General features: G+C 43.6%; 1 protein-coding gene across 2 annotated transcripts; it reads right to left on the reverse strand.

The window, feature by feature from the left end:
- Positions 1-65: 65 nt before the first annotated feature.
- WEE1 (WEE1 G2 checkpoint kinase) lies at positions 66-25,462 on the reverse strand. 2 transcript variants are annotated; one of them, XM_053285920.1, is made up of 12 exons: positions 24,659-24,795; positions 24,304-24,430; positions 14,790-14,995; positions 13,649-13,715; positions 13,122-13,294; positions 12,367-12,488; positions 8,870-9,016; positions 8,409-8,504; positions 8,091-8,176; positions 7,834-8,004; positions 7,123-7,268; positions 66-1,578 (listed from the first exon to the last, which is right to left on the reverse strand). In XM_053285920.1, exons 3-12 carry the CDS (start codon positions 14,969-14,971, stop codon positions 1,428-1,430), a joined length of 1,341 nt encoding a protein of 446 aa, XP_053141895.1. In that variant the 5' UTR covers positions 14,972-14,995; positions 24,304-24,430; positions 24,659-24,795; the 3' UTR covers positions 66-1,427. The 2 variants fall into 2 exon arrangements, with proteins under 2 accessions (XP_053141895.1, XP_053141894.1); XM_053285919.1 differs by lacking the exon at positions 24,304-24,430 and having other exon boundaries at positions 24,659-25,462.
- Between the last annotated feature and the right edge of the window lie 1,208 nt (positions 25,463-26,670).

Raw genomic sequence — 26,670 nt, forward strand, 5'->3', positions numbered from 1 at the left:
TTGGATGGGTCACATTCCTGGTAGTGATTAGCAATTTTCCAAATTGTCAAAAACATGGGACAATATTAATTTCAAAATGTCACTTTAATATTCTGATTCAATACTAATTAAAAAAACCAAGTTAAACATTCAAATGGAAACATTGGCTTAAGACAAAAAGCCAATTTTAGAAAGCATCTATTTTGGCAAAATTTGAACAGACTGTTGGGAGGGCCAATTATATTAATTTCACAACTAAAATTGGAATAAATTTGAAGTGGATGTTTTGGTTTCTTAAACTGCAGTATAGTACACTATAAGAACAGTTATATACATTCATTTTGGAAAAACAGTGAAACAAACACTTATGTACAAGTACTCAAAAATATGCAAACAGGCACATTAAAACATTAACTGTGGGAAGGAGAGAGATGAGGAAGAGGAGTTAGTTTTTAGAGATTAGAGAGAATTACAAAACAAAGACATGTACACTAATAATGCAATTCAAATATAAAATTGGTGCATTGACTCTGTACATAATGCACTAGCTTCAGAGAAAGATGCTGCTTTCACCGGAGGCAGCTTTGACATGTTTCACATAATTTTTGTTAAAAAAACAGAAAGCCTACTAACACAATGATTGTTTTTAATGCTACAATTTTACAGCAAAGACAAACTAAAAATAGCAGCAGTTTCACATGGCATGTTTCCACAGGCTTCTTCCTGTGGTCTAAGCAATGCCGAACAAAGTGCTCCCAGTTGAATACACAAGTAAAATTCACAATAAACGTTTACCTGACACCAGGTATGTTTGGCCTGCTGGCCATTGGCCTCTCCCCACAGCATTTCTTCCCTCCATTCCAAATAGATCAGTTCAGGAACAAAGCCCTTTAGACTACTAGGGAAAATGCCTTTCACTACAATGCATTAACACTAAAAAGCAGCAGACCACAATAGTGGTTAACTCTGGATGGCATAATATACAGTGGGTTGTATCCAAAATGAGCATGAGCAGAGCTCTGATCATGCAGTGGGGCTCTTACCCTCTTGTCCCACTGCAGTCTATGCACACCACTCACCATCCCCTGAAGGGCACTTGGGGGTTGGTCCCAGAACAGTGGAGCGTGTTGGGGGAACAGCAGTGTCTTGGGGGGAGCAGGGGGCTGTCCTGAGCAAGAAGGGTCTTCCACTTGTGCAAGGCACCTTTGGATACATCCCAATGTAGCTGAAAGGCTTATAAGTTAATAATCCTAAATTCTTCAGGGGATGGGAGGAAACAGTTATTTAACTGTATTTGGTGAAATTAAAATTTTAAAAGGTTTCCTTTATAAAAAAAACTGACGACAGTGATTAAAGAGGAAACTAGAAACAGAATCTTCTCTTCCGTTCCTAATTTAGTCCAGCACTATTCCATAGTCTTCTTTTGACAGTTTTATGGAAAGGTCAAGTCAGTATATGGTAAGGCTAACTGAACGGTTCATTTTCTTTCCAGTAAGACGAGTTGTTCTGTTTTGTGTTGTAGATCTAGTTGTCATTCGATCTGTAAACTGTGCTCGTTCTTCAGCAGCTGCCTTTGCCATTTGCGCCTTCTTCAGTTCTCTGGAAACGAGAAAAAGATAGCTTATTTTCCCCTCCAGAAAACGGTGCTAAAGGAAGTTTCATCAAAGATCATTCCAAAGAGACAAACAGAGCATTCCTCTGCATATTTACTCAGAATTAAGGCCTACCGTGTTCAATGCAGCTTACTCCCGAAGCAAGAGTGCAACCTAGGCTGCAGTCCTATGCACACTTATCTGGGTGTAAGCCCCACTGAATAGATTTCCAAGTAAACATTCAGACAATTATGTTGAAAAGCAAACAGTTCAGGTTAACAGCACCACATTGCTATAAATATGGTCAGGCATCATAAAACCATCACTTGCAGAATTCAAATTATTTGTAGCCTTCCAAGTGGAACTCCCACCACAACATTAGTTACTGGCCATTTCTGCTTATTAGATGAGCACATTTCAAACAGAAGCATACTTTGATATCTTGCTTCTCCCTCTCTTCTCCACCTCTTTCGAAGAAGGGGATACCATCATTCAACTTCCACTTAATAGAACCAGTTAGGTCTAAGCTAACAGTTACCTTATTAAGAAGATTTAACAGGGCAGTGTGGCGGTCGTTATTGGAATCAGTATTGACCTGTTCCTGGTACTGATTCAAACATGCACCAGATATCAGTGGTGCAATCTTCCCCGCCCCCAGTGACACACCAGGGAAACTATGCATCATGATGTTGCTGGTGCAACCGCTCGGGTCCTGCTTTATCGGCAACTAATTTCTTCAGGAATAGCTGGATCTAAAAAGTAACCAACCCTGTCCCCCAATAATATTTCAAGCAGTGCTGATGCAAAATTGAATCAAATCTATTATTAACATTTTTCATCTAAATAGAATCTGGTGAAAAACGCCTCAAAGGACTGTATAAAGTCAGATCAGATTATTGTTCTGACTGTGCGTACAGCTGTTATATTTAATGCACAAAGTTCTGCTAGATCCTACAAATCCCAGAGAGCTTAATTTTTGCTATTGCTGAATTTTGTCATTTCACTGACAAATCTTAGTTCAAGAACTTAAGAGTAGCCCTGCTGGATCAGGTCCAAGGCTCATCAAGCTCAGCATCCTGTTTCCCACAGTGGCCGACCAGATACCTCTAGGAAGCCCACAAGCAGGAAATAAAAGCATGCTTCCTCTCCTGCTGTTGCTTCATGCAACTGGCATTCAGAGGCATACTGTCTCACTTTACACTTATGTTGAACTGCATTTGCCATTTTATTTACTTGCCCGCTTACCCAGTTTGAAGAGATCCTTTTAGAGCTCCTTGCATTCTTTTTTGGATTTTGCTGCCTTAAATAGTTTCGTGTCATCTGCAAATTTGGCCACCTCACCCTAATTTCTCAATGATTTATGAATAAATTAAAAGTACTGGTCCCAATATAGATCCGTATTAACCCCTGCTAACTTGGCAAAGAGGCACCTTTTAAATATGGCAATTCTCTTTATTTTGCAGGGGGAGAATAACTGGCCCTATCCACCCGCAATACAGTACCTCCAGTGACTGTTGCTGGTGTCTATCATATTTATTTTTAGATTGTGAGCCCTTTGGGGATAGTGATCCATGTTATTTATTGACTGAATATAAATATTTGTTGTTGTAGGGGACCACTTCTTCTGTCCATTGTAAAAATTGTCAATTTATTCTGACCCTATATTTCCTGTCTTTCAACCAGCTACCAATCCATAAATGAACCAACTGCCTTATTCCAGAACATCTAAACTTACTCAATAATCTTTGATGAGGAACTTTGTCAAAAGCTTTCTGAAAGTCCAAGTATACCAAGTCAAACTAGCTGACCTCTAACCACATGCCTGTTGACACTCTCAAAGCACTCCAAAGATTTAGTGAAGCATGACCTTTGCAGAAGCCATGCTGATTTTCCATCAGCAAGGTATGTTTTTCTATGTTTAACAATTTTATTTTTATTAAGTTAGTGGCCAGTAATTTCCTGGATCCCTTCCTGAAAATTGGTGCTACATTTGCTACTTTCCAGTAGAGATGTGCCAAAACATTATTTGGAAACTGAATTGCATTTGGAAACCAAATTTGCTTCCCAAACAAGATTTGGAAGCCAGATTTGTGTGGTCAGCAACCATGACCACCACACCAATGGCTGTTGCACATGCACAGAAACCATGTGCATGCCGGCATTGGGCACAACTGGGAGATGCCCTGCCAATGTGCAGTGATTCCTGGGGGAAGTGCCGCGAGTGTGGCAATCAGAGGAACAGGTATGGACCTACTCTTAGCTTTAAAGGAGCTGGGGAAGCCCTTGTTTTTAAAGTGAGGTGCCTCGCAATTTGGCTTCCAAATCACATTTCAGCACATCCCTACACTCTGTACCAGAGCCTGATTGTAACAAGAAGTTACATAGTTTTGCTAGAAAACCAGAATATTCACATTTGAGTTCTTTAAGAACTCTGGGATGGGTGCCATTTGGCCCCGGTGATTTGTTAATTTTTATAATTTCCCAAGACAGTTTAGAACATTATCTCGTCACCTATTTGACTCTGTTATTCAGCCTCCCGTCTATCTCTGGGAAGCTCAGTTCAGAGATATACACTCTGTACTCCACATTGCAGACAGATGCAAATAAATCATTCAACTTCTCTGCAGTCTCCATATTAGAAGGTTTTATTATTTCCCTTGATGTTTTTAGCCATATGTTCCTCAAACTCCCTTTTTGTATCCCTTATTGTCTCCCCTTAGTCACCTTAAGTCGTGCAGTGGGGAAATGCTTGACTAACAAGTAGAAGGTTGACGGTTCGAATCCCCACAGGTACTATATTAGGCAGCAGTGATATAGGAAGATGCTGAAAGGTATAATCTCATACTGTGAAAGAGGCAATGGTAAACCCCTCCTGTAATCTACCAAAGAAAACCACAGGGCTCTGTGGGCGCCAGGCATCAAGATAGACTTGACAGCACACTTTACTTCTATTGCCTCCTTGCATGTCTTTTGTGAGAGCTTGCATTCCCTTCCTGTTCTTTTCATTTGGGCAGGACTTCAACATTTCATGAAGGAAGTTGTCTTGTCTTTTATAGCTTCCGTGTCTGTACTTGTTAGCCATCTGGCATTCTCCTGGACCTCGTGGTAGATTTTTTCTGGTATACATTCCAACTGAGTTTTTTGTATTATTGTTTCAAATAATAAACTCCATGCACTATGGAGTGATCAGATTCTCCTGACTTTCCTTTTTAGCTTTCTTTTCACCAATCCCCCTTTTTTTGAGAAGTTTCTTTTTCTGAAGTGTTTGTGCTGGACTTACTTGGCAATTCTGCACTCGCATACACACTAAATTTTATTGCACTATGGTCACTGCTCCCCACCAGTTCCATAACAGTGACATCTTCCACCAGGTCCTGGGTGCCACTTGGGATTAAGTGTCTAGGGCCACCTTTTCTCTAGTTGGTTCCATAACCACTGTTCTAAGACACATCATTTAGCATATTAGAAATTTGGCCTCTCTCATTACCTGAATGTGAGTTTACATAGACTATGTGAGGGTAACTGAAATAATCAATTACCACAGTGTTTTCTCTTTGATGCCTCTCTGATTTCCTTTACCAACTCCAGGTCACCTTCAGCATTTTGATCACGAAGGCAACAGCATGTCCCTAATAATACATTTCCTTTGGGGTCTTGTATCATCACCCACAATGTTCCTTCAGAAGAGTCTGGTCCTCCTAAGTTTTCTCATTTATTAGATTCTATCCCTTCTATAAACACACAGTGTTACACCACTCTCAATGCACTCCTCCCTGTCCTTTCTAGAGCATTTGTATCCAGGAATAAGGGTGTCCAACTGATTCTCATGGTTTTCCATTATGTCCACTATATCTATGTTTTCATTTGCAATCAAACACTCCAGCTTGCCCATATAGGCTTGGAGGCTTTGGGCATTGACAAATAAACATCTATACGTGGTATCCCTTTTCAGCTATCAGTGTGTGCTACCACCCCTTACAGCAAATTTGGTCTCTTTGACTGGCTAACAATCTTCTACCTCTGCTTTTCCTAGTTCTATCTTATCCCCTTCTGAATTACCTGCAAGACTGACACCCATACTCCTTAAAGGATGCTTGCCAAACTGCATACTGCCTAGCTCCTGTCAGCTTTCCCCAAAAATCAGTTTAAAAGCTGCCCTGAGATCTTTTTAGTTTGAAGTGCCAGCATTCTGGTTTCACTTTAATTCAAGTGAGTGGAAGAGAGCTGGTCTTGTGGTAGCAAGCATGACTTGTGCCCTTAGCCAAGCAGGATCTACCTTGGTTACATACAAATGAGAGACTACACGTGTAAGGTATTCCCCTTAGGGGATGGAGCTGCTCTGGGAAAAGCATCTAGGTTCCAAGTTCCCTCCCTGGCAGCATCTCCAAGATCAGGCTGAGAGAGATTCTTGCCTGCAACCTTGGAGAAGCCGCTGCCAGTCTATGTAGACAGTACTGAGCTAGATGGACCAATGGTCCAACTCAGTATATGTCAGCTTCCTATGTTCCAGGTGGGGCCTGTCCCTTTTATACAGGCTTGACTTCTTCTAAAATGTTCTCTGGTGCCCAGCTAACCTAGATCCCTACTCCTCGCACCACAGTCTCATCCATGTATTGAGCATAAATTTCACAATACTTCCTGAACTGATAACATGTGCAGTCCAGGAACACAAGGCCTCCTTTAAGTAAACAAAGAGCTTGCAAATTTAAAAATAGAAGGATCACACACAAAGTATCATCTCCTTTAAAACTGCCAGTTTGCAAGCACTTTGCAAGTTTAGAGGCAGCAGTGCACAGCATGTTCCTCCCACTGATGGGAAGGGACCATGTGGCAAACATTTCCACCCCCTCTGCAGTGCCTTTCACATGAAATTCTGCCTCACACCCTATGGCTCAGCCATAGCCACTACATTTCATCATTTACTTCTGCTTCAGTTGTATAAACCTATGTACAGAGGCGGGGTGTGTGTGTGTGTGTACACCTAACAGCAAGATATGTTTGCTGGCTGGAGCAACTGATCTGGAAACTCACATCTTTGAGAGCTGAAAGCCATAAAAGTGGAAGGCTGACTTGCATGTCACTTGCACACTTGTGTATCGTGCAGGTTTCCCCTCTACCCAACTCTCACATCAAGAGCTGCTTGAACTGTTCCCTCATCAGGCACACAAGCATCTCACTATGGCGGACATTACTGTATGCACCTGCTTTCCCAGAGAACTCAAAGCTAGCTTTTGGTAATGAGAACAAAACCCCCATAAAGATCAGAGCTTTATCTCAGCTTTCTGTGTTGCCATCCAGATTTACACATTTTCCCCCACCTGAAGCCAAAGTTCTCTCTACTGAGTCCTCTATACTACAGTAAATACATTTCCCTAAAGCAATGCTGTAAAAGATATAAAACTGCCCACTTCCTTTCTTAGCTAGGTGTTTGCAGCCAAGTCAGAAAACATTTTTGTATGTGCACACGACACAAAAATGTCTCTTTTACTTGGCTCTTCATATTACCTCCCAGCCATTTGAGATGGACATTAACAGTATTGCTCCAACTTACTTCTGCAACAAGGAGTTTTTGAACTTTTCAGCATTCAGCTCTATTCGTAGTTGCTCAGCACTCTTTCTGGCAGTGGACAATAGTGCAGAATGCTTGACCAGAGCAACGGCTGATGGTCTTTTCTCTGGATCAGGGTTTATCATAACCTGAAAGAGATTAGATTAAAATAATGGTTGGCTATTGTGGTGGAAACGCTCCACTCTAGGTTCTTTTTAGGTAGAGGCCAACACCCACTCCGTCAGATTCAAAGCACTTTATTGGTCAATGAGAATCACAGCTGGGTCATCACCTGATACATGCAGGAGATGGGTGAAGATGACACAAAATGGTGATTATAGATTATATACTCATTCTTATCTTCATGTTAAATATCTGGTTATACATAGGCTCTTGTAAAATGAGCATCTTCACCCCTAGAGCAACCAATCATGGTTCCTTTAGACAAGATACATTTTGGTCCCAACTACACATGTCCAATCTTCAGAATACAGTAATCCCATTGTTTAGTTCCCCCCAGGCCCCTTCTCGTCACACATAAAAAAAATCACCAGTTCATTCTAAACAGTAACTTTGGTTCGCTTCCCCATCTAAGCAAAGAGGCCTAGTAGACCAGATTTCTGCTACACTATCCTTCCCACCCATTAAAAATAAAAAATAAAAGAGCAAACCACTTGTTGTATACAGCCAGAGTCATATATCACACTTTCTTACTTTTAATAAGTCTAATAACTCTTGAGAAAGGACTTGTGGAACTCTAGGCAGTTTCCCTTGTCGAGTTTCATGCCACTGATCACCGTTGGCTGGCAGTGGTTCGGCACCAGCAGCACACACCACAGTTAGTGCAAGAGCAAAGATATCTGCTTTTGGTAAGTAATTGTAGTTCTGCAAAAGAAAAGAAAATTTGATTTCTGGTTCAGAATACCACCAGATCAGTCATCCAAGACAGTCAAATGCAGACCACTGTTTACCTCTTGCAAAACTTCATTGGCAAGGAAACGACTATCTCCTTCCTCTACTTGTGGACTGGATATTCTAGTCACATGACCAAGATCACCTAAATTAAAGCAATAAGGAGAAAAGATTATTTTCCTCAAAAGCAAGAGTTGCATTAGATAAGTGCAATCCCATGCTCTCTCACCTATTTTGAAGTCCCCCCCGCCAATTATTTTTCAAAAGATACCCATTCATAAATCGTAGCATCGAGAACAATTCATATGCGTGTACAGAAACTTGCCCTCTCATTCCAATACTGGACAAACAATATCCATCTAGACACAACCCCTCACCTATTTTGAAAACAATTCTGCTAGAAGACCACTCATCATCATCACCTTCTTCAGATATAGTAGTTGGAACAGAGGTCCTAGATATGAAGATATTACCTGCCAAGGAATAAAGAGTCTTAAAAAATCAATGTCATCATGTAGTTTGGCTTCACAGCTGCAGACGTTCTTGCCACTCTATGGCTGCTTTGAGTAAGGAGCAAAAATTGTTTCAGATTTATTGGACAGCAGCCAAATTCTAAGGCAGTTGGCAAACAAGCATAATCCCCCCCAAAATAAATTCAACAGCAGTTGGCCTGCCTTAGGTTTCAAAGTAAATCTCTTTCAAGTCTGAATACAGAATACAATAGAAAGCTTCAGTTACTAAGGTGTGGTTCAGTCTACTTTGCTGCCACATACTCAAGTCATCAAAGAAAATGATAAACACATCCACTGCAAAAAGTGCCAGACCTCTGAATACTTACTGGGCTTTATATCCATGTGTACTAGTGACATAGAGTGGATGTACTTCAAACCACGAGCAACTTGTAATAGCAGATCTTTCAACTCTGGTTCACCAAAGTAGCGCATACTTCGATAGTTTTCACTTATGGCATCAGCTAAACTGCCACCTACAATCCAAATTAAGTTATGTTAACTTAACTTAAAGAGGGAATTCTTAACCCTTTTGCACCTACCGACCACCTCCATGATCCTCAAGTATTACCCATAGACCCCCACCTCACATACATTTTTATAAGGCTCCAGTAAAGGTTAGAGAAATATTAACAACTCAGGATAATTTTCCCCAAGGAACTTTATTCTGGCTCACCAGGAATTAAATTCAGTGCAGCAAAGATTTTCCACAGATCACCAGGACCTACCCCATGGACCCCAGACGAAGGGCCCCCAACATAAAAGGGTGCAAGTTATCTGAACATTATGCACACTGAATGTATGTCTTTCTAATAAAAACTAAATTAGCATTATGGGTTTCAATATCAATACTTTATTACAGTCACATACCAGTACAAGAATAATATAGGTTTCAATTTTTTCAAATAATCTGTTTTTATCTGAACAATGAAGTGATAGGGAGCATTCAGAGTAACTCAGAATAATAAAATATAGGCATACTTAAGTCTGACAAGATACACACCACTGTGTGGCGGGGGGAGAACACTAATTTAGCTTCACTGTTTGGGGCAAGCAATATACCAAATAGCCCAAAGAGAGACAATGTGTTGCATAGTAAACACTATCAATTGGGAAATTTCTGTTCATTTGCAGCTGTACTAACTAGATGATAGTAATAGTGAAGCCACTCTCTCCCTACTTCCCATATGGAATTCGACTTACTACCCTCTAGTGAAGCATTTGAGCACTTAGTACTAAGTAAACAAATATATAGGATATAGGATGGGCCTTGGGCCTGATCCATCAGGGCTGTTCTTATGATATTGACAAACAGCAGAGTTAGTTTTTGTAGAAGATATCCTGTTTTATAAAGTCAGATGTTACAAAGAGTCAAACATTACAAAAGCTAACCCCACTGTTCACTCATGGGTTCTTTTTATGCTTTAAAAAATGATGACCAGGGAACACAGTGATAGTATGGAGCATTAGAATAAAAACAATTCTTAATTTTAAACAGCAGTTAGATAATATAGGCTAGCCCTATGAAGAGAATTAACAGTAATATAATATTTTATGTTTGCAGTTGAGAAACAGACATGAAATCAGACTAAGGTAGGCCTTAGTCTTCCTTCCTGAAAATGGAAAAACAGGAGTGGGGCGGTGGTCAAGCACGTGGGAGGCAACAGGGCAGAGCTGGTAAGGAGCAAATGCCCAGGTTACGTATTGTAGAGGTCTAGCCAATGATCAAAGGACAATGACAGATTGGGCGGGAAAGCGATTCGCCAGGGCGGGAAGCAACCGCCCAAACTCTTCAGCCACCACCTGCCGCAGGAGAGCGGCAAAACTGGGGGGAATCTCCTCCTCACTGCCATCCGCACCGCTGGAGGAGCGCGCGCGCTTGGCGGGAGGCTCCACAGCCGGGGAGCTAGGCGAGGGAAGGGAGGCGGGAATGACTTGCGTGCCCGAAGTCGATGGGCCAGCCGACATCTCCTGGTCAACGGGCACCCGACTCTCTCGATTCTCGGCCGTGACGGGAGCAATAGGCAAGCTACCCTTGGCCGTTTTAGCCGCCGCCTGCTTATCTTTTGAGCCTTTTTTCGTCTTCTTGCGTTTAGTTTGTTTAGCTTGATGAGTAACGGGCGCGGGAGTGGTTGCCGCCGCCCACTCATCCCGACATACTGACGGCGCCACAGAGTCCTCCGAGAGGGAGGGGGAGACCCCCCCTTCGGGGCAAATAGACTCGGCTGCCATTCCGGCCCGAGGAGTATGACCGCTGCGGGTGAAGGGCCGCAGACGGCTGGCGCAACACAAACAGCCCCTATAAGCCCTGCTAGCCCAGAACAACACTGACCTGACCGGCACAGCTCAGGACAGAGGAGAGACAAGGAATACCCTGACTGGAGCAGCACAGAAATAGGGCTAAGGGCAGGCGAAAGTAGTGGAAAAGAAGAGGATAATAGCCAGAGCAAACGACTACAGCACCTGCCGGAGCGAGACAAGGCGAAGACTGGAGCCTGAGGGGATTGCCCCTCCCTCCTGTCACAGGAGAAAAGCTTCCTGATTGGCCCTGTCTCGGAGCAGGCGGTCGTGACAACCCATGATGCTCTCGGATGCCATCCTCTTCTGAGGGAGAATATGAACACAGACATGTAACCTAAATACATGAGGTGGCACACTATTGACACAAGCATCTTCCACTTGCAGAAGGAGCTTCTATCAATGGCACACTACTGTGCTACCCATGCTCCATTTATAGAAAAAAAAAGACTATTGTGTTAGCAGGCTGCCTAGTCCCCCCACCCCCATCTTCTCTCTCTCGTGTTGTCTTCCAAGAACCAAAGGCCGGCTTTCAACAGCCTAAGCCCAGGCAAGTGTCTGGTGCCACAGAGAGAAGGAATGCAGCTTGCACTGGACCAGATGGGTTTTCCAGGTAAAAAGGCTTGACTAATAGAAAAGCTGCCTGCAGCAGGAAGTATCTCCCTTGGTGGAGTTAGGCATGACTTCTGGACAGAGGAAATGTAAGTGTCCTGAAGCCACAAGGAGATTAACATGATTCAGGAAATCACATCCAGGAGCTTATAATTGTCTGCAGATTGAAACAGAGCTTCCTTGTACTAGTCAGTTGAACAGACATGACAATTACTCCTCCAGCCCCCTGTCACATGAGCAGGGGATTGAACCTACAAGTTGCCCTGCCTTCGGGGGATTTAGCCTGGCCAGACCCTATAAAAGCTGCTCTCTTCCCCCAGTCTGCATGAGAAGTCTGATCTCTCGGTTCTTGGGGCGACTCCTCCCATGACAAGATTGCTGCTCAGAGGTAGTGAGGCCTGCCACCTTTATGGATATTTGGCAGCACAAGAAGTGCTCCAGAGCATCCTTTCACCAGAATGCCTGAACCAGCACTCACCCTTTTCTCAGCTCCCCCGAGCCAAAATCACTAGGCTGTTGAGTCCCAAACTGGAACAATGAATTGTGGGATCCAGCATCACTAGCAAGGTTGTCTGTTGCTCCTCTAGAGGTTCCCCAACACTGACATTTGCCTGTGCCCAGACTGCAATCCTTGGTTACTGCACTCTTGCCATTTCAGAATTCTCTGAACTTGAGCGAAAGCATAGTTACAGATATAGTAGTTGTCATGTACATGAGCAAGTGTGGTAACAATGGCTACAAAAAATTCCACTGAGATCAAATAATGAGTGCAGGATTGCAGCGCGTGGTGACAGGAAGCCAGCAGATTTCTCCACCTCTCTCAGACCAGTACTTAACATACCGCTACAATTACAAACTCGACTTTCCTTACAGACCAAAGGTTTAGCAAGACAGAATCAATAAATGCTTTGCTTACCATTACAGTACTCATTCTGTATAAGCATATGGTCATCTTCTGCCCAGGCAGAGAAGTATCTGACTACATGTGAATGTTGCCCCAGAACTGCATGAGCATAGACTTCTCTAAGAGCATTTTGCCTGCAATACAAAACAAAGTTACCATTTCAAAAAAGCTTTACAGATTAAATGTAAATACGCTGTTGTAAGAGATTACGATAACATGCTGTCTACAGCAAAAGGCAATATTAACATTGCTTGATGAGAACTGAAAGACCACTGAGTCACCAATGAAGAACATTTGGGTTGTGGTATTTATTTGTTTGTTAAAACATTTTTATACCGCCCAAAACTTATGTCTCTGGGCAGTTTACAACAGGATAAAAACAAAGTAAAACATTCGTTAAGACAAAAATGGGGAGGGAGGAAACACACACATTACAACAATTTAAAAATTTTAAAATAATAAAATTTTTGGAAGGGCAGTATAGAAACTGAATAAAATCATAATACTCATAATAATAATAGGCAGCACTGCAGACTCAGCTAGACCTGGAATTGTTCCAATACACTTGAAGTTTTTCTAGTACTGTAGCTGGTACACAGCTGAATGCTTATTTTTACAACTGTGCTCATTATAGCACACTAGCTGCAGAGATACAATATACTGGCAAAACTGTATATAGCTTAGGAGTGTTACTTTAAAAAATGCATATAGGAAGAATTGAAATCCGAACACAAGACAGGTAATGTTTAAGTTGTATTAATACTCACTCATCAATTGAACCAGCCAAAGGTTTCTTAGATCGTTTTATGGCATAGATGCAGCCATCAAGCCTTTTCACGCATTTGAATACAGAACCAAATTCTCCAGAACCAATCTTTTCCAATTCATGAAATTCTGTTGCATATCGTGATTTCATATTACTTTCTGTTATGCTGATTCGCTAAAATGATCAAAAGACAACATATTTCTCAAACTCCAAGTATACTTAAGAGCCAGCGTGGTGTAGTGATTAGAGTGCTGGACTAGGACCGGGGAGACCCAAGTTCAAATCCCCATTCAGCCATGATACTAGCTGGGTGACTCGGGGCCAGTCACTTCTCTCTCAGCCTAGCCTACTTCACAGGGTTGTTGTGAAACAGAAACCTAAGTATGTAGTACACCGCTCTGGGCTCCTTGGAGGAAGGGTGGGATATAAATGTAACAACAACAACAACAACAACAACAGGAAGCAGATGCCTTTATTTCAATGGTATGTAAATAACTGCTTATTTAATGATGTATAGGTATTTCTTACTTTGGCTGGTCTGACAGTTTCATCCTCAAGCTCTCCATCGCTTGCTTCCATGTCCTCACCACAGGAGCTGAAGAGTTAAAACACATGAAAATGAATAGGAATGCAATTTAATCTTCACTTTCCTAAATTACAATACAAGCTTTCCCCAAGAATTTAATTGATTTGATATTTGACAAAACCTAAGACTACCACTACACAACTTGCAGTGTCAACACCCATCCAAAGGTGTGTTCTGGGGAGTGGGGTAGATGAAGATAAAAAAATAAATAAGAATAAAATAAGAAGATAATATCAATTATGGTGGTGGGAAAGGAGACATTTGTAACAAGTTCTCAAAGAAGCCATGCTACCTTGAAAGCGTGAGATAGAATTTGGTAATCTGAGTGTACGGTGCTAATCAATATTGTACAGTAACATTTCAGCAAGAAAGATAGAGCGTGTGCACACACACAAACACACATCTCAATAAAAAACAGAATAAGACACATCTGAAGAAACTGTGGGGTTCCCATGGGAGTAGGGAGAGAGATCTGATCTGTGGAAGGAACTATGATATTTGCACCTTGCATAGCTCCTAGCCTATCCTTTGAACAAAGGAAGCCCAGTCATGTTAATTCTTTATTCTTTGCGTATTTATTACAAACTGTTATTTTACATTTACGTATGTTTAGCAACAACATAAAATGGCAAAATCTAAATTAAGAACTAAAGAACTATGTTCTTTAAACCAAGAACCAAACCAAATATTATAGTAAATGAGCAGCTTCAGGATTTATTAAGTGTCCTAACGTAATGACATTGCACATTTCCATGCCCCCCACCAGCAGCTGTCAATGATGTGAAAAAACAGCACAAAGCTGTTCTAGATGCTATGGAAGGGGAGAGGAGCTAGATGTACAGCTGCCAGCATTGGCAGTAGCCAGGTGTTTATGAATGCCTAGTATGGCCTCAAACGTCTGTTCGAGTGCACTTGAGGACACTCCATTCTTAAAACCCACCTAATTCTACCTTATTATTCAACTTGAAGACAATACTAGTAATAGAACGGTTTCTTAGTTTATCAGATGGCACCAACTCACTTCCATAGAAGCAGATTTCTAAAATGGTTTAGCAAGGACTAATCAGTCAGTCAGACACTCACTCATTCCAGTGTGTTCTTTTTCTCCTGCGACACTGACCAACAGACTGAAGGCATAGAGAGTCTGGAGTGAAGGGATTAATATTCACATGCGGTGCCTGCAGCATGTCAGGTTCCTGTTTTACAAGTTTTCCAACATTCATGAAGAGAGAGCCACCTCTGAGTTTAGCAGAGCTTGAGCCCATTCCTTGAGCTCTACAAAGCAGACTCTGAAAATGAGAGAGATCATTAGTGTGATGCAATACGTTAGATAAATCAACAAGCCAATTACAATTTAAATAAATACCTGCATGACTTTCTAAATACAACACCTGTGCTCCCTGTCAGACACACCACATGAGCATGTGTATCTTGCTCATTGTTCCTGGTCTCTTAGTAAATATAATGCATTAGTTGATGGGGATTATCAAAGCAAACCATTCATTCATTCTCTCTCTCCCTCACACACACAGATTTATTTGTTGAATTTTCATACTGTCTTTCATTAAAACTATCTCAGGGCAGTTTTAGTTGTGCGCAAGACTCACATAACTTCCGCTGTTTAAGTAGCACTATACTTGTGTCACAGGGCAGTATTAGTAGTGGATCTGAAGAATAACTGTCTTGGAACCAAAAGATGAAAAATATGAATCCCTCCCTCTTGACATGCTTTTCCAGTTTGTAGCAAGCACACAAGAAATAGAAGTGATAAACTGACACCATCTACAATAATGTGGAGGGGATCTTGAACTTGTTTATTTCCCCTCAATCTATTTGACTCTCGCATGACATTTTAATTGGGAATAGTTTATATTCCCCAAGTTGACAAACGATAACAGTGAGTAGCATATTGCATGCACTCAATTTGAAGACCTTGCTCTAAAAATCAAAGCTGTGAAGTGCAATGTCTTAATTCATTTAAATCTCTGTCACTAGCCAGATAAAAACCAAGACAGTCAAGACTGTATCAATAAATTAACATAGCCATGTCTAAAGTACAGTCCTGGTCCCTACACCCATCCTATAATTCTCTCCTGTTATTTTTCCCAGTATGAACCAGTTGCGCTTAGTAATTCAATTTCTGCAGAGAAAAGGTTGAAGGTTTAAGCAGAGTTGATAAAAATCAATAATTTTTAATATATATAAAAAACCAGAATTTTAAAAATTCAAATCAATTTTTAAATTCAAATTCATTTTTAAAATTCATAAAGAACCTAGGTCAAAGATATCATCATGAATGGGGATGAGAGATAACAGACCTGATCAGTCCTATTCTGCAGGTGGTATACATGACATGCGCGCGCGCGTACACACACACACAAAGTCAAGCCCTTGCTTCCCACTCCACCTCAAAAGAGTACAAAGACAACTAAGGTGAATGAATAGAGGATTTCGGGGGGGATGGAGTAGATCTGAGCAAGGCGGAGAAGTCTGGATTTAAATGAAGGGGATGGGGAGGGGAAGTAAATAGAAAATGAAACCAAAAGTGAACAGAACATATTCATAGAGTCCTGAGGAAACTGTATCCTCCATTGTAAAAGGGAAACCTCTATCATGGCAGCAGGCTGTATGAGGACACCCCCCCACACACACATTTGGGAATATTTCAATGAAGTTCCTGTACCTGTGGTTAAGACAGTCATGTATGCAAAATGCAAACAGTGAAACAAAGAAATGCAAGGCCTCGTTGCCCAAATGAAACAGCATTATGAGACGTGTGTAACCATTATAGTGCGTACATATCTTCTAAAAATGAAGCTTACATTTATTCCTGAATATGTATTAAGGCTCTATTAGACAATAAGAATGTACTTTACTAGAAAATGATGATTAAATAGAATCTTCCTGACTAGTGATTTAAATCACTAAAATTGAATCTCCTGTAAAGAGATTTAAATTTTGCTTTAAACCACGATTTAAACAAATTTGATTTAAATAAAACCAAGCCTGAGATATAGCAGGGCATCTCTGTAATCCGGGCCTTGAGAAATTTTCTTTGGATCTAGGAGCAAACCCCAAAATTAGGATCCAGATCATGGACACTTGACAGAATTAACCGACTTGGGCTTCTCTTTATTCTCTTTACAAGTAACATACTTAGAACAGAAACAAGGTTGCCTGGACAAATGAAGATTTTATGAAATGTCTGCCTCTGAATATCCTAGTCTAGGCACCACGGCTCCCTGGCACCTGAGATTTGTCAAGCCCTGCTGTAACCCTTTAGCATCAAACACAAATACACATGCAATTCATATTTACAAATAAATCCGGGTGTTTGGGTGGAAGCTGGGCCATGGAAAAGCCTGTATCTTAAGCCTCTCCCACAACACATGTAAATGACTATTGTGCCATCTCACCTTGCCTTCTTGCAGTGTTACATATGACCACTATCAATAATGATGTGTTGAATATATTTATATCCACCTCTTAGGCACAAGGCATCTTAAGACAGCTCACAACAGAATACACATACATCTACATAAGAACTACTTGTAAAACCACATAAATTACAAAAACCAAACCAGAATCAGTTGCAGCTACACTGTCCACCCACCCCACCCCCAAATGAATTGAGATGACAGGACAGAGAAGCTAATCTTATGGTCTGGGTAGGTTTATATAATGCATGTGGACCCTATGATGTGCTGCAGGGTAATTTCTTGCCTCATTCTATTGGGGAGGGAAAGAGACAGTGATCAGCTGTAGCTGGTCTCCAGGAACATTCTCAGCGCTTCAATGCACTTCTGAAGCTGCCACTGCCTGAAGGATGAATGGGGGAAAAAGTTAGAAGAACCCTCCTGGGTCCAACCCCAAGCACCATCACAGGCAACCTCCTAAAGCAAGGGAGTGCAATTCCCCCCCCCCCCACTTTTTTAACCAGATGGGCTACTTTGGGTGGATTAATTACAAGGCTGACTTAAGTATGCTACACACAGTACTTGTAAGATTCAAAACAGAAAAAAATGGGAATAAAAATTAAACAGTAATGCTCCACAAGCCTTATGTGATCTTAGAATCACACTAGACAGGAACATAACTATGAACTAGAAAGAGCCATCTCATCCCCCTTCCACATAAATCCAAGTCAGTAAAGAAAGTCCGTGCCCTCCCCAAAAACAAGGTTAATAGAGAAAAACCAACACATAGCAAGGAACAAAAATATGTTGTCTATACCTGCTGTGTGCTAATTCACAGAACTGGGAAATGGCTCCAACTTGCCTCATGCCAGCTTCTATCCATTTAACACTTAAATGGCAAAGTCAAATACTTAGATGTTATGCCAGATCAGGGGCGGGGGGAAGAGAAGATGTAAAGCAAGCAAAAACCTACTACCAGTTAAGTCTACCCAGCTCCCTGAATGGGTGAATAAGCCCCTGGTGTCCATACTTTGTGTGCAGTTACAGATTACACACAGGAGATACCTTTCTTATGAACACTCCAATTATTATTTGATAAGACACACATACCAATACAATGCTTTTCCCTAAGTGCTTCCTTTCATTGTTCATTCTCTCCTGAACACACATAACTCTAAAGTATGGAGATATGAAGCTGACTTATATAAAAACCAGACCACTGGCCCACCTACTTCAGTATTGCTTACTTTGACTAACTGGTCTTTAAAGTGAAACTATCTGGGGATTTCATCTGGGGCCTCTGGGCTCTACCACTGAACTAGGATCCCTAGCCATTAGGCTTCTGACACCCAATGAGCAATGATCTGATTTCAGCCATTTATTTGAATCCATGCATGTGAACCTATGAACCCACCTTCTACTGCATTAGACCCAAGCTGGATCCATTTAGTCCAGCACCATTTGTCTATTGCGAGTAGCAATGGCTCTCCAAAGGTTTCCCCAACCCCAATAGGCATTAAATTGGAACTTTTTTTGGTTTCTTTGTTCCAGTGGTTCTCTGTGCATAGTGTCTTTTAACTATTGGATTTTATTTTATTCAGCGAATTTGTATATTGCCCACTACTGATGTCTCTAGGTGGTTTACAGCGGAAAACAAACCAAGAATTTAACAGTTAAACATATTAAAATACCCATAAAAACAAACTAACAAGCTTGGGTGAAGAGATGTGTCTTTAGTAGTTTCCCAAAAGCCAATAAGGATGGAGCAGCTTTAATCTCAGCAGAAAGTGCATTCCACAGTGTTGGGACAACTACAGAGAAGGCATGTGTTTGAGTCACCAGCAGATGAGCTGGTGGCACTCTCAGACAAACCTCCCCTGAAGACCTTAGTAGGCTGTGGGGTTCATAATTAAGGTGTTCTCTTAAATACCCTGGGCCCAAGCTGTTAAGGGCTTTATAGGTAATAACAAGCACTTTGTATTTTGCCCAGAACCTTATTGGTAGCCAGTGTAGATCTTTCAGAAGCAGAGTAATATGGTCTTTATGGGATGTCCTGGAGAACAATCTGGCGGCAGCATTCTGCTCCAATTGCAGCTTCCAAACTACATACAAAGGCAGCCCCAAGTAGAGGCTGAGCCCCTGGTGGCGCAGTGGTAAAAACTGCCGCCCTTTAACCAGAAGGTTACAAGTTCGATCCTGACCAGGGGCTCAAGGTTGACTCAGCCTTCCATCCTTCCGAGGTCGGTAAAATGAGTACCCAGAATGTTGGGGGCAATATGCTGAAATCATTGTAAACCGCTTAGAGAGCTCCGGCTATAGAGCGGTATATAAACGTAAGTGCTATTGCTATTGCTATAGAGTGCATTGCAGTAGTCAAGCCTGGAGGTTACCAGCATGTGCACCACTGTCTTAAGGTCACTCACTTCCAGGAAAGGGCACAGTTGGTGAACCAGTCGAAGCCAACAGAAAGCACTCCTGGCCACCACCTCCACCTGAGATATCAGAAAGAGGGTTGGGTCCAGAAGTACTCCCAAACTGCAAACCTGTTCTTTCTGGGGGAGTGTAACCCCATACAGAACAGGCAGTTCTATCTCATTTCCCAAACTGCAGCTTCCTACAGTGAGCACCTCCATCTTGTTTGGATTCAATTTGTTTGTTATCCCTCATCCAGCCCATTACTGCCTCCAGGCAGGCATTTAGGGAGGTTATGCCTTCTCCCAATGATGTTAAGTTGAAGAAATAGATCTGGGTGTCATCAGCATACTGATAACACCCTGAACCAAATCTCCTGATGATCTCTCCCAGAGGTTTCATGTAGATGTTAAAAGGCATTGGAGACAAAATGGAGCTCTGACGGACAAAAGCTCTTACTTCGTAAAGCAGCAGTCTCCAAGTAGCACCTTCTGAAATCTGCCCGAGAGGTATGAGTGGAACCACTGCAAGACAGTGCCCTCTGCACCCAGTCCCCGCAGGCAATCCAGAAGAATACCATGGTCAATGGTATCTAAAGCCTCCAAGAGATCCAAAACGACCAACAGAATCACACTCGCTCTGTCCATTTCTTTTTGGAGATCATCCATCAGGCCGACCAAAGCAGTTTCCACCCCATGCCAGTTTGAAATGCGTCTAGAAAATCTGTATAATCCAAGACTGCCTGGAGGAGGCTTATCTAATGCATCTGCATAAATTCTACTACAGAATTTAATACAAACTTAACAGTAATTAAAACAAAATAAATGACATAGTAAAAATTAAAACTTTACAACAATTTAAATTCTAAATTTTTTTAAAAAACAATGTTAAAACTGTTAAAACAATATTTAATTAAAAGCCTGGGTGAATAGGTGCGTCCTTAAAGATTTTTTTAAAAGTTGTCAGAGACGGGGAGGCTCTAATTTCAGCAGGGAGTGTGTTCCAAAGCTCTGGGGCAGCAGCAGAGAAGGCCCATCCCCGAGTAGCCACCAAACAAGCCAGTGGCAACTGCAGATGGACCTCGTCTGATGATCTCAATGGACGGTGGGGCTCACAACAAAGAAGACTCTTAAATACCCAGGGCCCAAGCCATTTAGGGCTTTATAGGTTATAACCAACACCTTGTATTTTGCCCAGAAACTTATCAGCAGCCTGCGTAGATCTTTCAATACGGGAACCAACCTGACTGCCACATTCTGAACTAGCTGTAGTTTCTGGACTACACACAAAGGCAGCCCCACATAGAGTACATTGCAGTAATCCAGTCTGGAGGCTACCAGCATATGTACCACTGTTCTGAGGTCATTTATCTCAAGAAACAGATGCAGCTGGTGTATGAGCCGAAGCTGAAATAAGGCAGCTCTGGCCACCGTCTCACCCTGGGACACCAGGGAGAGGATCGGATCCAGAAGCACCCCTAGACTGCATACCTGTCCCTTCTGGAGAAAAGTGACCCCATCCAGAACAGGCAGATCAAACTCATCTCCCGAGCTTTTACCCCGCACAATGAGTACCTCCATCTTATCTGGATTCAGCCTCAGTTTGTTATCCCTCATCCAGTCCATTACCGCCTCCAGGCAGGCATTTAGGAAGGTTATGCCTTCTTCCGATGAGGTCAACATGGAGAAGTAGATTTGGGTGTTATCAGCATACTGATAGCACCCTGCACCAAATCTCCTGATGATCTCTCCCAGCTATTTCATGTAGATGTTAAACAACATCAGAGACAATACAGAGCCCTGATGTACACTATACAAAAGTTCAGATTTTGAAGAACAGTCTCCAAGGGACACCATCTGGAAACTGCCCAAGAGATAGGATCGGAACCACCGCAAAGCAGTGCCTCCCACTCCCAACCCCCTCAAGACTCTCCAAAAGAATACTATGGTCAATAGAATCAAAAGCCGCCGAGAGGTCCAAAAGGACCAACAGAGTCAAACTTACCAGTCTGAAATGGATCTAGACAATCAGTTTTCTCCAATACCGTCTGGAGCTGGGAAGCCACCATCCTCTCAGTTACCTTGCCCAACCATGGAAGGTTGGAAACAGGCCTGTAGTTGCTCAACTCTAAGGGATCCAAGGTAGGCTTCTTCAGAAATGATCTAATAATTGCCTCCTTAAGACAAGGAGGCATCCTGCCTTCCATCCCTTATGGATGGCGAACATCACCAGTTGGCCACTACTAAAGCTGTTGAAGGCTTTTTAAAACTGTGATAAAGAGCACAGTACTTGTATTTTCCTCATATACATGTCTTTGGTACAATGAAAGCAGACTATTAAGACATAACAGCAATAAATGTAGGGCAGTTAGAAAACTAACACTCACTAAATGGGCAAAGAGGCATCTTTTTAAAGTGGTGATTCTCTTTATTTAGCAGGGGGAGAGTAACTGGCCCTACCCACCCCCAGCACAGTACTTCCAGTGACTGTTGCTGGTGTGTGTCTTATGTTTCTTTTGTGTGTCTTATGTTTGCTGGTGTGTGTCTTATGTTTCCCGCTTATGTGAGCCCTTTGGGGACAGGGAGCCATCTTATTTGTTTGTTATCTCTCTTTGTAAACCGCCCTGAGCCATTTTTGGAAGGGCGGTATAGAAATCGAATTAATAATAATAATAATAATAAGATAACACCAGCAAAAGAATTATCAGCAACAAACAAGTAATTCAATTGCCATGGTACCAAAGGCCTTCTGAAGTAAGAGGATCTTTACTCTCCACTGGAACACTCACAAGGGAGGAAGACAAGTAAGCCTCTGGAGAACGGGGTTCTAGACCCTGGGGGCAATCACTTAAATGGCCTTCTCATGTGCACTCACCCACCACACTTCAGAGGGCAGGGGGACAGAGAGCAGGGCTTCCGAAGATTAGTTATGCTCTCAGGCAGGCTCATATTTAAAAGGCAGTCTTTTACATTTGAACAGATATAAGCATCCAGCAAACACATCTAGCAGAACGAGTGTCTCTTGAGCATATACATACGTAACACAGAAATGTCTGGAATTATCTTATTTATTTATCATACTGATATCGCATCCTTACTTCAAGGAATTCAGAACCGCATACATGAGGTAATCCCATTTTATTCTGAAGGTGTAGATTAGGCCAAGAGACTTGCCCAATGCCACTCAAGTGAGCTTGATTGTCGAGAGCGGATTCAAACAGAGATCTCCATTGTGCTGCCAACTTTCTTCCCACTCCATCACACAGATATACAAGAGCCACCATCGAGAGAGCTACATATGTGAGAACCACCACTGCACAAGGTGCCTCTTTGCCCAGTTAGCAGGAGAATTCCCCTGCTGACTGGGCAAAGCGGCACCTTGTACAATAGTGGCTCTCACATATTTAGGAGGGGGGAAATTAACTGTCCCTATACAATCCAGCAGATAATCTTTTCCAGTGGCTCCTGTTTGTGTCTCCCTTGTATTTCTTTTTAGATCTCAAGTCCCTTGGAAATCATTTGCTTACTGCTTTTGAGAATCCTTTTCTCAAACACAACTGCTTTGGGAACTTTGTTGAAAAATGGTACATTACTACTTATCTGAGTAGGCAGACAATGCAATGCCTGCCTCTAAGAGCCTTCCTGCTCTTTCAGTTATATACTTGTACCTTTCTCAGATGCTTTTTACATTCATAAAACATTTACATTTTCAACTACTTTGCTCAAAAAGCCTTTGAAATATTTTTCCTAAAGTTTAGAAGGTTTTCCTGGATTTACTATACAGAGAACTTACTGTAATATCCTCTGAACTTGCTTTTTAAAAAAAACCAATACCATTCAGTTTCATTCTGTACAGAGTGTTCCTTTAAGTGCTCTCTTGAATGTAAACAGTTCATATTCACTAAAACTGGAAGGACAGCCTTGGGATCAGAAGAATCTAGACTAGTTTTCCAGTGCTGGAACCAGCAGCTATGTAGAATGGTCATGCATTTTGCAATGTGGGTAAAAACTATTTCAGTCACAATTTGTCCGTTAAGATTATGTAACTGAACTACAATCTGTGGGCAGGACTCATCAAAAAATGCCATGTATAACAGGCAAGCTAATTTGTTATGTAACACACCCACACGGAGAGGCTTGGCAGAGGAAGGATTTATTCACATTCTTGGCATTGACAGAGAGCATAGCAAACATGATGGAACTTCTGTTTAAAAGGTTCTCTCCGATGACATCAAGCAGCCATTCTTTAGCGGGACTAATCCGCATTCTACGTGTGTCTCACACATGTAAGCAGTGTGTAGCTAGCAATGGAAACCTCGGAACAGGTGTGGCACCTTAAGTCACAAGCATAACGTGTGCTTGTTGCCAGTAGTCTATCTACTTCAGACGCAAGAAGAGGTTACGGGAGATAGGCGGAACACACCCGCATTGATCACAAAGTCTAAAACTCCATCACAAACACATCCCGCTTACAAATAACTGTCCTTAATTTACTCAACTTGCTTTGTTTGCTCCCCCATTATAAAACTTCAGAGACGTTTGCAGGTCAGAAGGCAGAAAAGCACGGTCCGATCGCAGTTCTTTATTTTAAGGCAGCAAAAGAGCTGCCTAGGCAGAACCTACGGATCCATCTCCGAAGAGCCAGCTCAGAAAACCTGACAAAGGCAGGAGGGGCGTGGCACCTATTCCCCAGAGCGCCGCTAGTTGCATTATCCTCACTCGATACCAGTCTTCTCTCCCCTAAAACAGTCCCCACCTCCCGCTGCCAACCTGATCAGATAACTACGGTGCTGCTGCCTCCAAAACGACACGACGGTTAGGAAGCCCGGCGGCCACCACAACGGTCTCTCGCTCTTCGGGAGCCGCTTCCCTTGAGGCGGCCGGAGCGCCCACGTGCCTGGAGAGAAAAGTCAAAAGCAGGCCGGGGACTTGCTAGAGCCGCCCCGCCGCAGCAAAATCCAGAAAAGGGGAGGAAGAACCCCAACAAAACCAGGGAAATCCTGACCCGGATCACCTCCCTAGCCTAGCCCCACACTTCAGCAGCCCTCTCCCGAGCCGAGGACCACCACCAGGCAGGCGGCAGCTCCCCACCCCTTCGCTCGTCCTCGCCTTCTTTCCCCCTCACCTTCGGCGTGTGCGGGGTGTCGAAAAGGCGCAGCTTGCGGAAAGTCTTGTGGGGCGGGGTGCCGGGGTATTCAGGCAGCGGAGAGCCGGGCTCCTCCGCGTGGCCCCGGTAGCGGCTCGGATCCGGGCGCGGAGGCGACGACTGTCCGCAGTAGCCGCGGGGCCCTTTCAGCGGCGGCGAGCCAGCCATGAAGTAGGCGCCGGGCGATTTTACAGGGGAGGACCCGAAGCCTTCCTCCTCCCACGAGTCCCCCTCCTCGCCAGGGAGCGCGGGAGGCACCAGCTCCATCGCCGCCACCTCCGGCGTCCGCGGCGGCAAAGGCTCCCCCCGAGCCGAGGTGCAGCTGACCGAGAGGGGCGAATCGGCCTCCTGGAATGCCGAGTCCTCCCCGGTGCTGTTGTCGCTGCCTCCTCCTTCCTCCTCCTCCTCATCGCCGTCCTCTTCTTCTTCCTCCTCTTCTTCACAATCGCTCCCGCCGCCCGAGAAGAGCAGCTTCTGCCGGATCGGGGCCGCCGCGCGCCGGGCTGTGAGACGCCGCGCCCCCGCAGTTGGTTGCTGTTGCCGGCTCAAGAAACTCATGGCAGAGAGGCCCACAAAGACTGATCCGCCTCCTTTCGTTCCGACGGGATACTGACAGGCGCGATTCCGCTCTCCGCGCGCGTTCACACAAGTTGGCCGTGGCCGCCGCAAACCCGTCTTGCTGGTCCACCACCACAGCACACTCACCGGTTCAGACTCCGCGGCTTTCCCGCGACCGTTAGTCACGTGGCAACCACGCCAGCCAATCATTCACGCCCCCTCCGTTTGAAAACATGGGAGAAGGGAGGCGGAATCACGCGCGTTGACGTCAGACGGCGATTTGGCGCGAATTTGGGCCTGGAAAGGGGCGGGGGCTTGGAAGGGGCGGGGCTGCAGCAGGCTAGAGGCGGGTTCTCTTTGCATAAATCCGCTGCGGGGGGAGGGAGAACTCGTGGTCTCTTGGGCGGCTGTTAGGTCGGTTTGAGGAAGGGCAACCGTTAACACTAGTCTGGTGTGTCAATAAAACCAAGGCGAGGTAGGCTGGAGAGAGTCTATGAACTCTCTTCCATTGAGAGAAAGGAAGGAGACCCACCTCTTCCTCGCGGAAGGCATAGAAAGAGTAATGTTGAGGACCCTGGAGCAGCCTGACTTCTCTGACTCACGTGGAACTCTCAGCTCCTATAACTGACCGAAACCAGCGCCCTATAAAGGGGAGTCATTATGTGTCAGCAGCCAGCGAGTCACCTTTTATCTACCTCCCAGTGCCTAGCCTCTTGCAACCTCCCTGAGCCCGATCCTGTGCAGGTTGACTCAGCAGTAGGACTCCCCAGTAAACGTGTTTAGAATTGCAGCCTTAGTATTCGTGGAACAGGAGATATTCCCATCGCGTCTCATCCTGGCCAGAGGCCGCCTGCGTACACTTAGAATCTGTTTCGAGCTGCCATCCTAACTAGGCTTGCTCTGGACTGGAAGGAAGATGGAACTAACGCAAATTTCGGGTAAATCGCTTTGGCTGAATGCTCATTGGCTTGAATAGCTTAGACGGCAAGAGGACCGTCTGCCTGCTGCCTGCAAGTGAGGACTGGGTCGTCGCCGTGTGTATATTTCCCCAGCTTTCTTTGTGACTATCGCAGCCGCCTTAGGTTGCGGTGCCAATCATCGCAAGGCCCGTTCAGACACTTTGGGACGGATTGCTTTGATTCAGTACCTGACAACACGGTTGGCGCCACCCGCTTGCATGCATATGTCTCTTTAAAAGCAGGAGTAGAACCCCTCTGCTGGTACTCTAGAATCCGGAGCGCTCCAGAAAAAGCCCGCCTCTCCGCCCCCTGCCACCGTGGTTATCTGGAGAATGTGCACGTTGGGTTTTTAAATGGCTTTATGCCTTTTTCAAGGAAGCGAGAAAATTAAACACTTCCCAACAGCGCTTGCGTGCCTGAACTAGAAGCGCCTGCGGCCATCCAGTCTTCCTACCGAAGGGAAGAGCGGAGCTG

Source organism: Hemicordylus capensis, chromosome 1 (genome assembly GCF_027244095.1).
Source record: "Hemicordylus capensis ecotype Gifberg chromosome 1, rHemCap1.1.pri, whole genome shotgun sequence".
In the NCBI taxonomy this organism is placed as follows: domain Eukaryota; kingdom Metazoa; phylum Chordata; class Lepidosauria; order Squamata; family Cordylidae; genus Hemicordylus; species Hemicordylus capensis.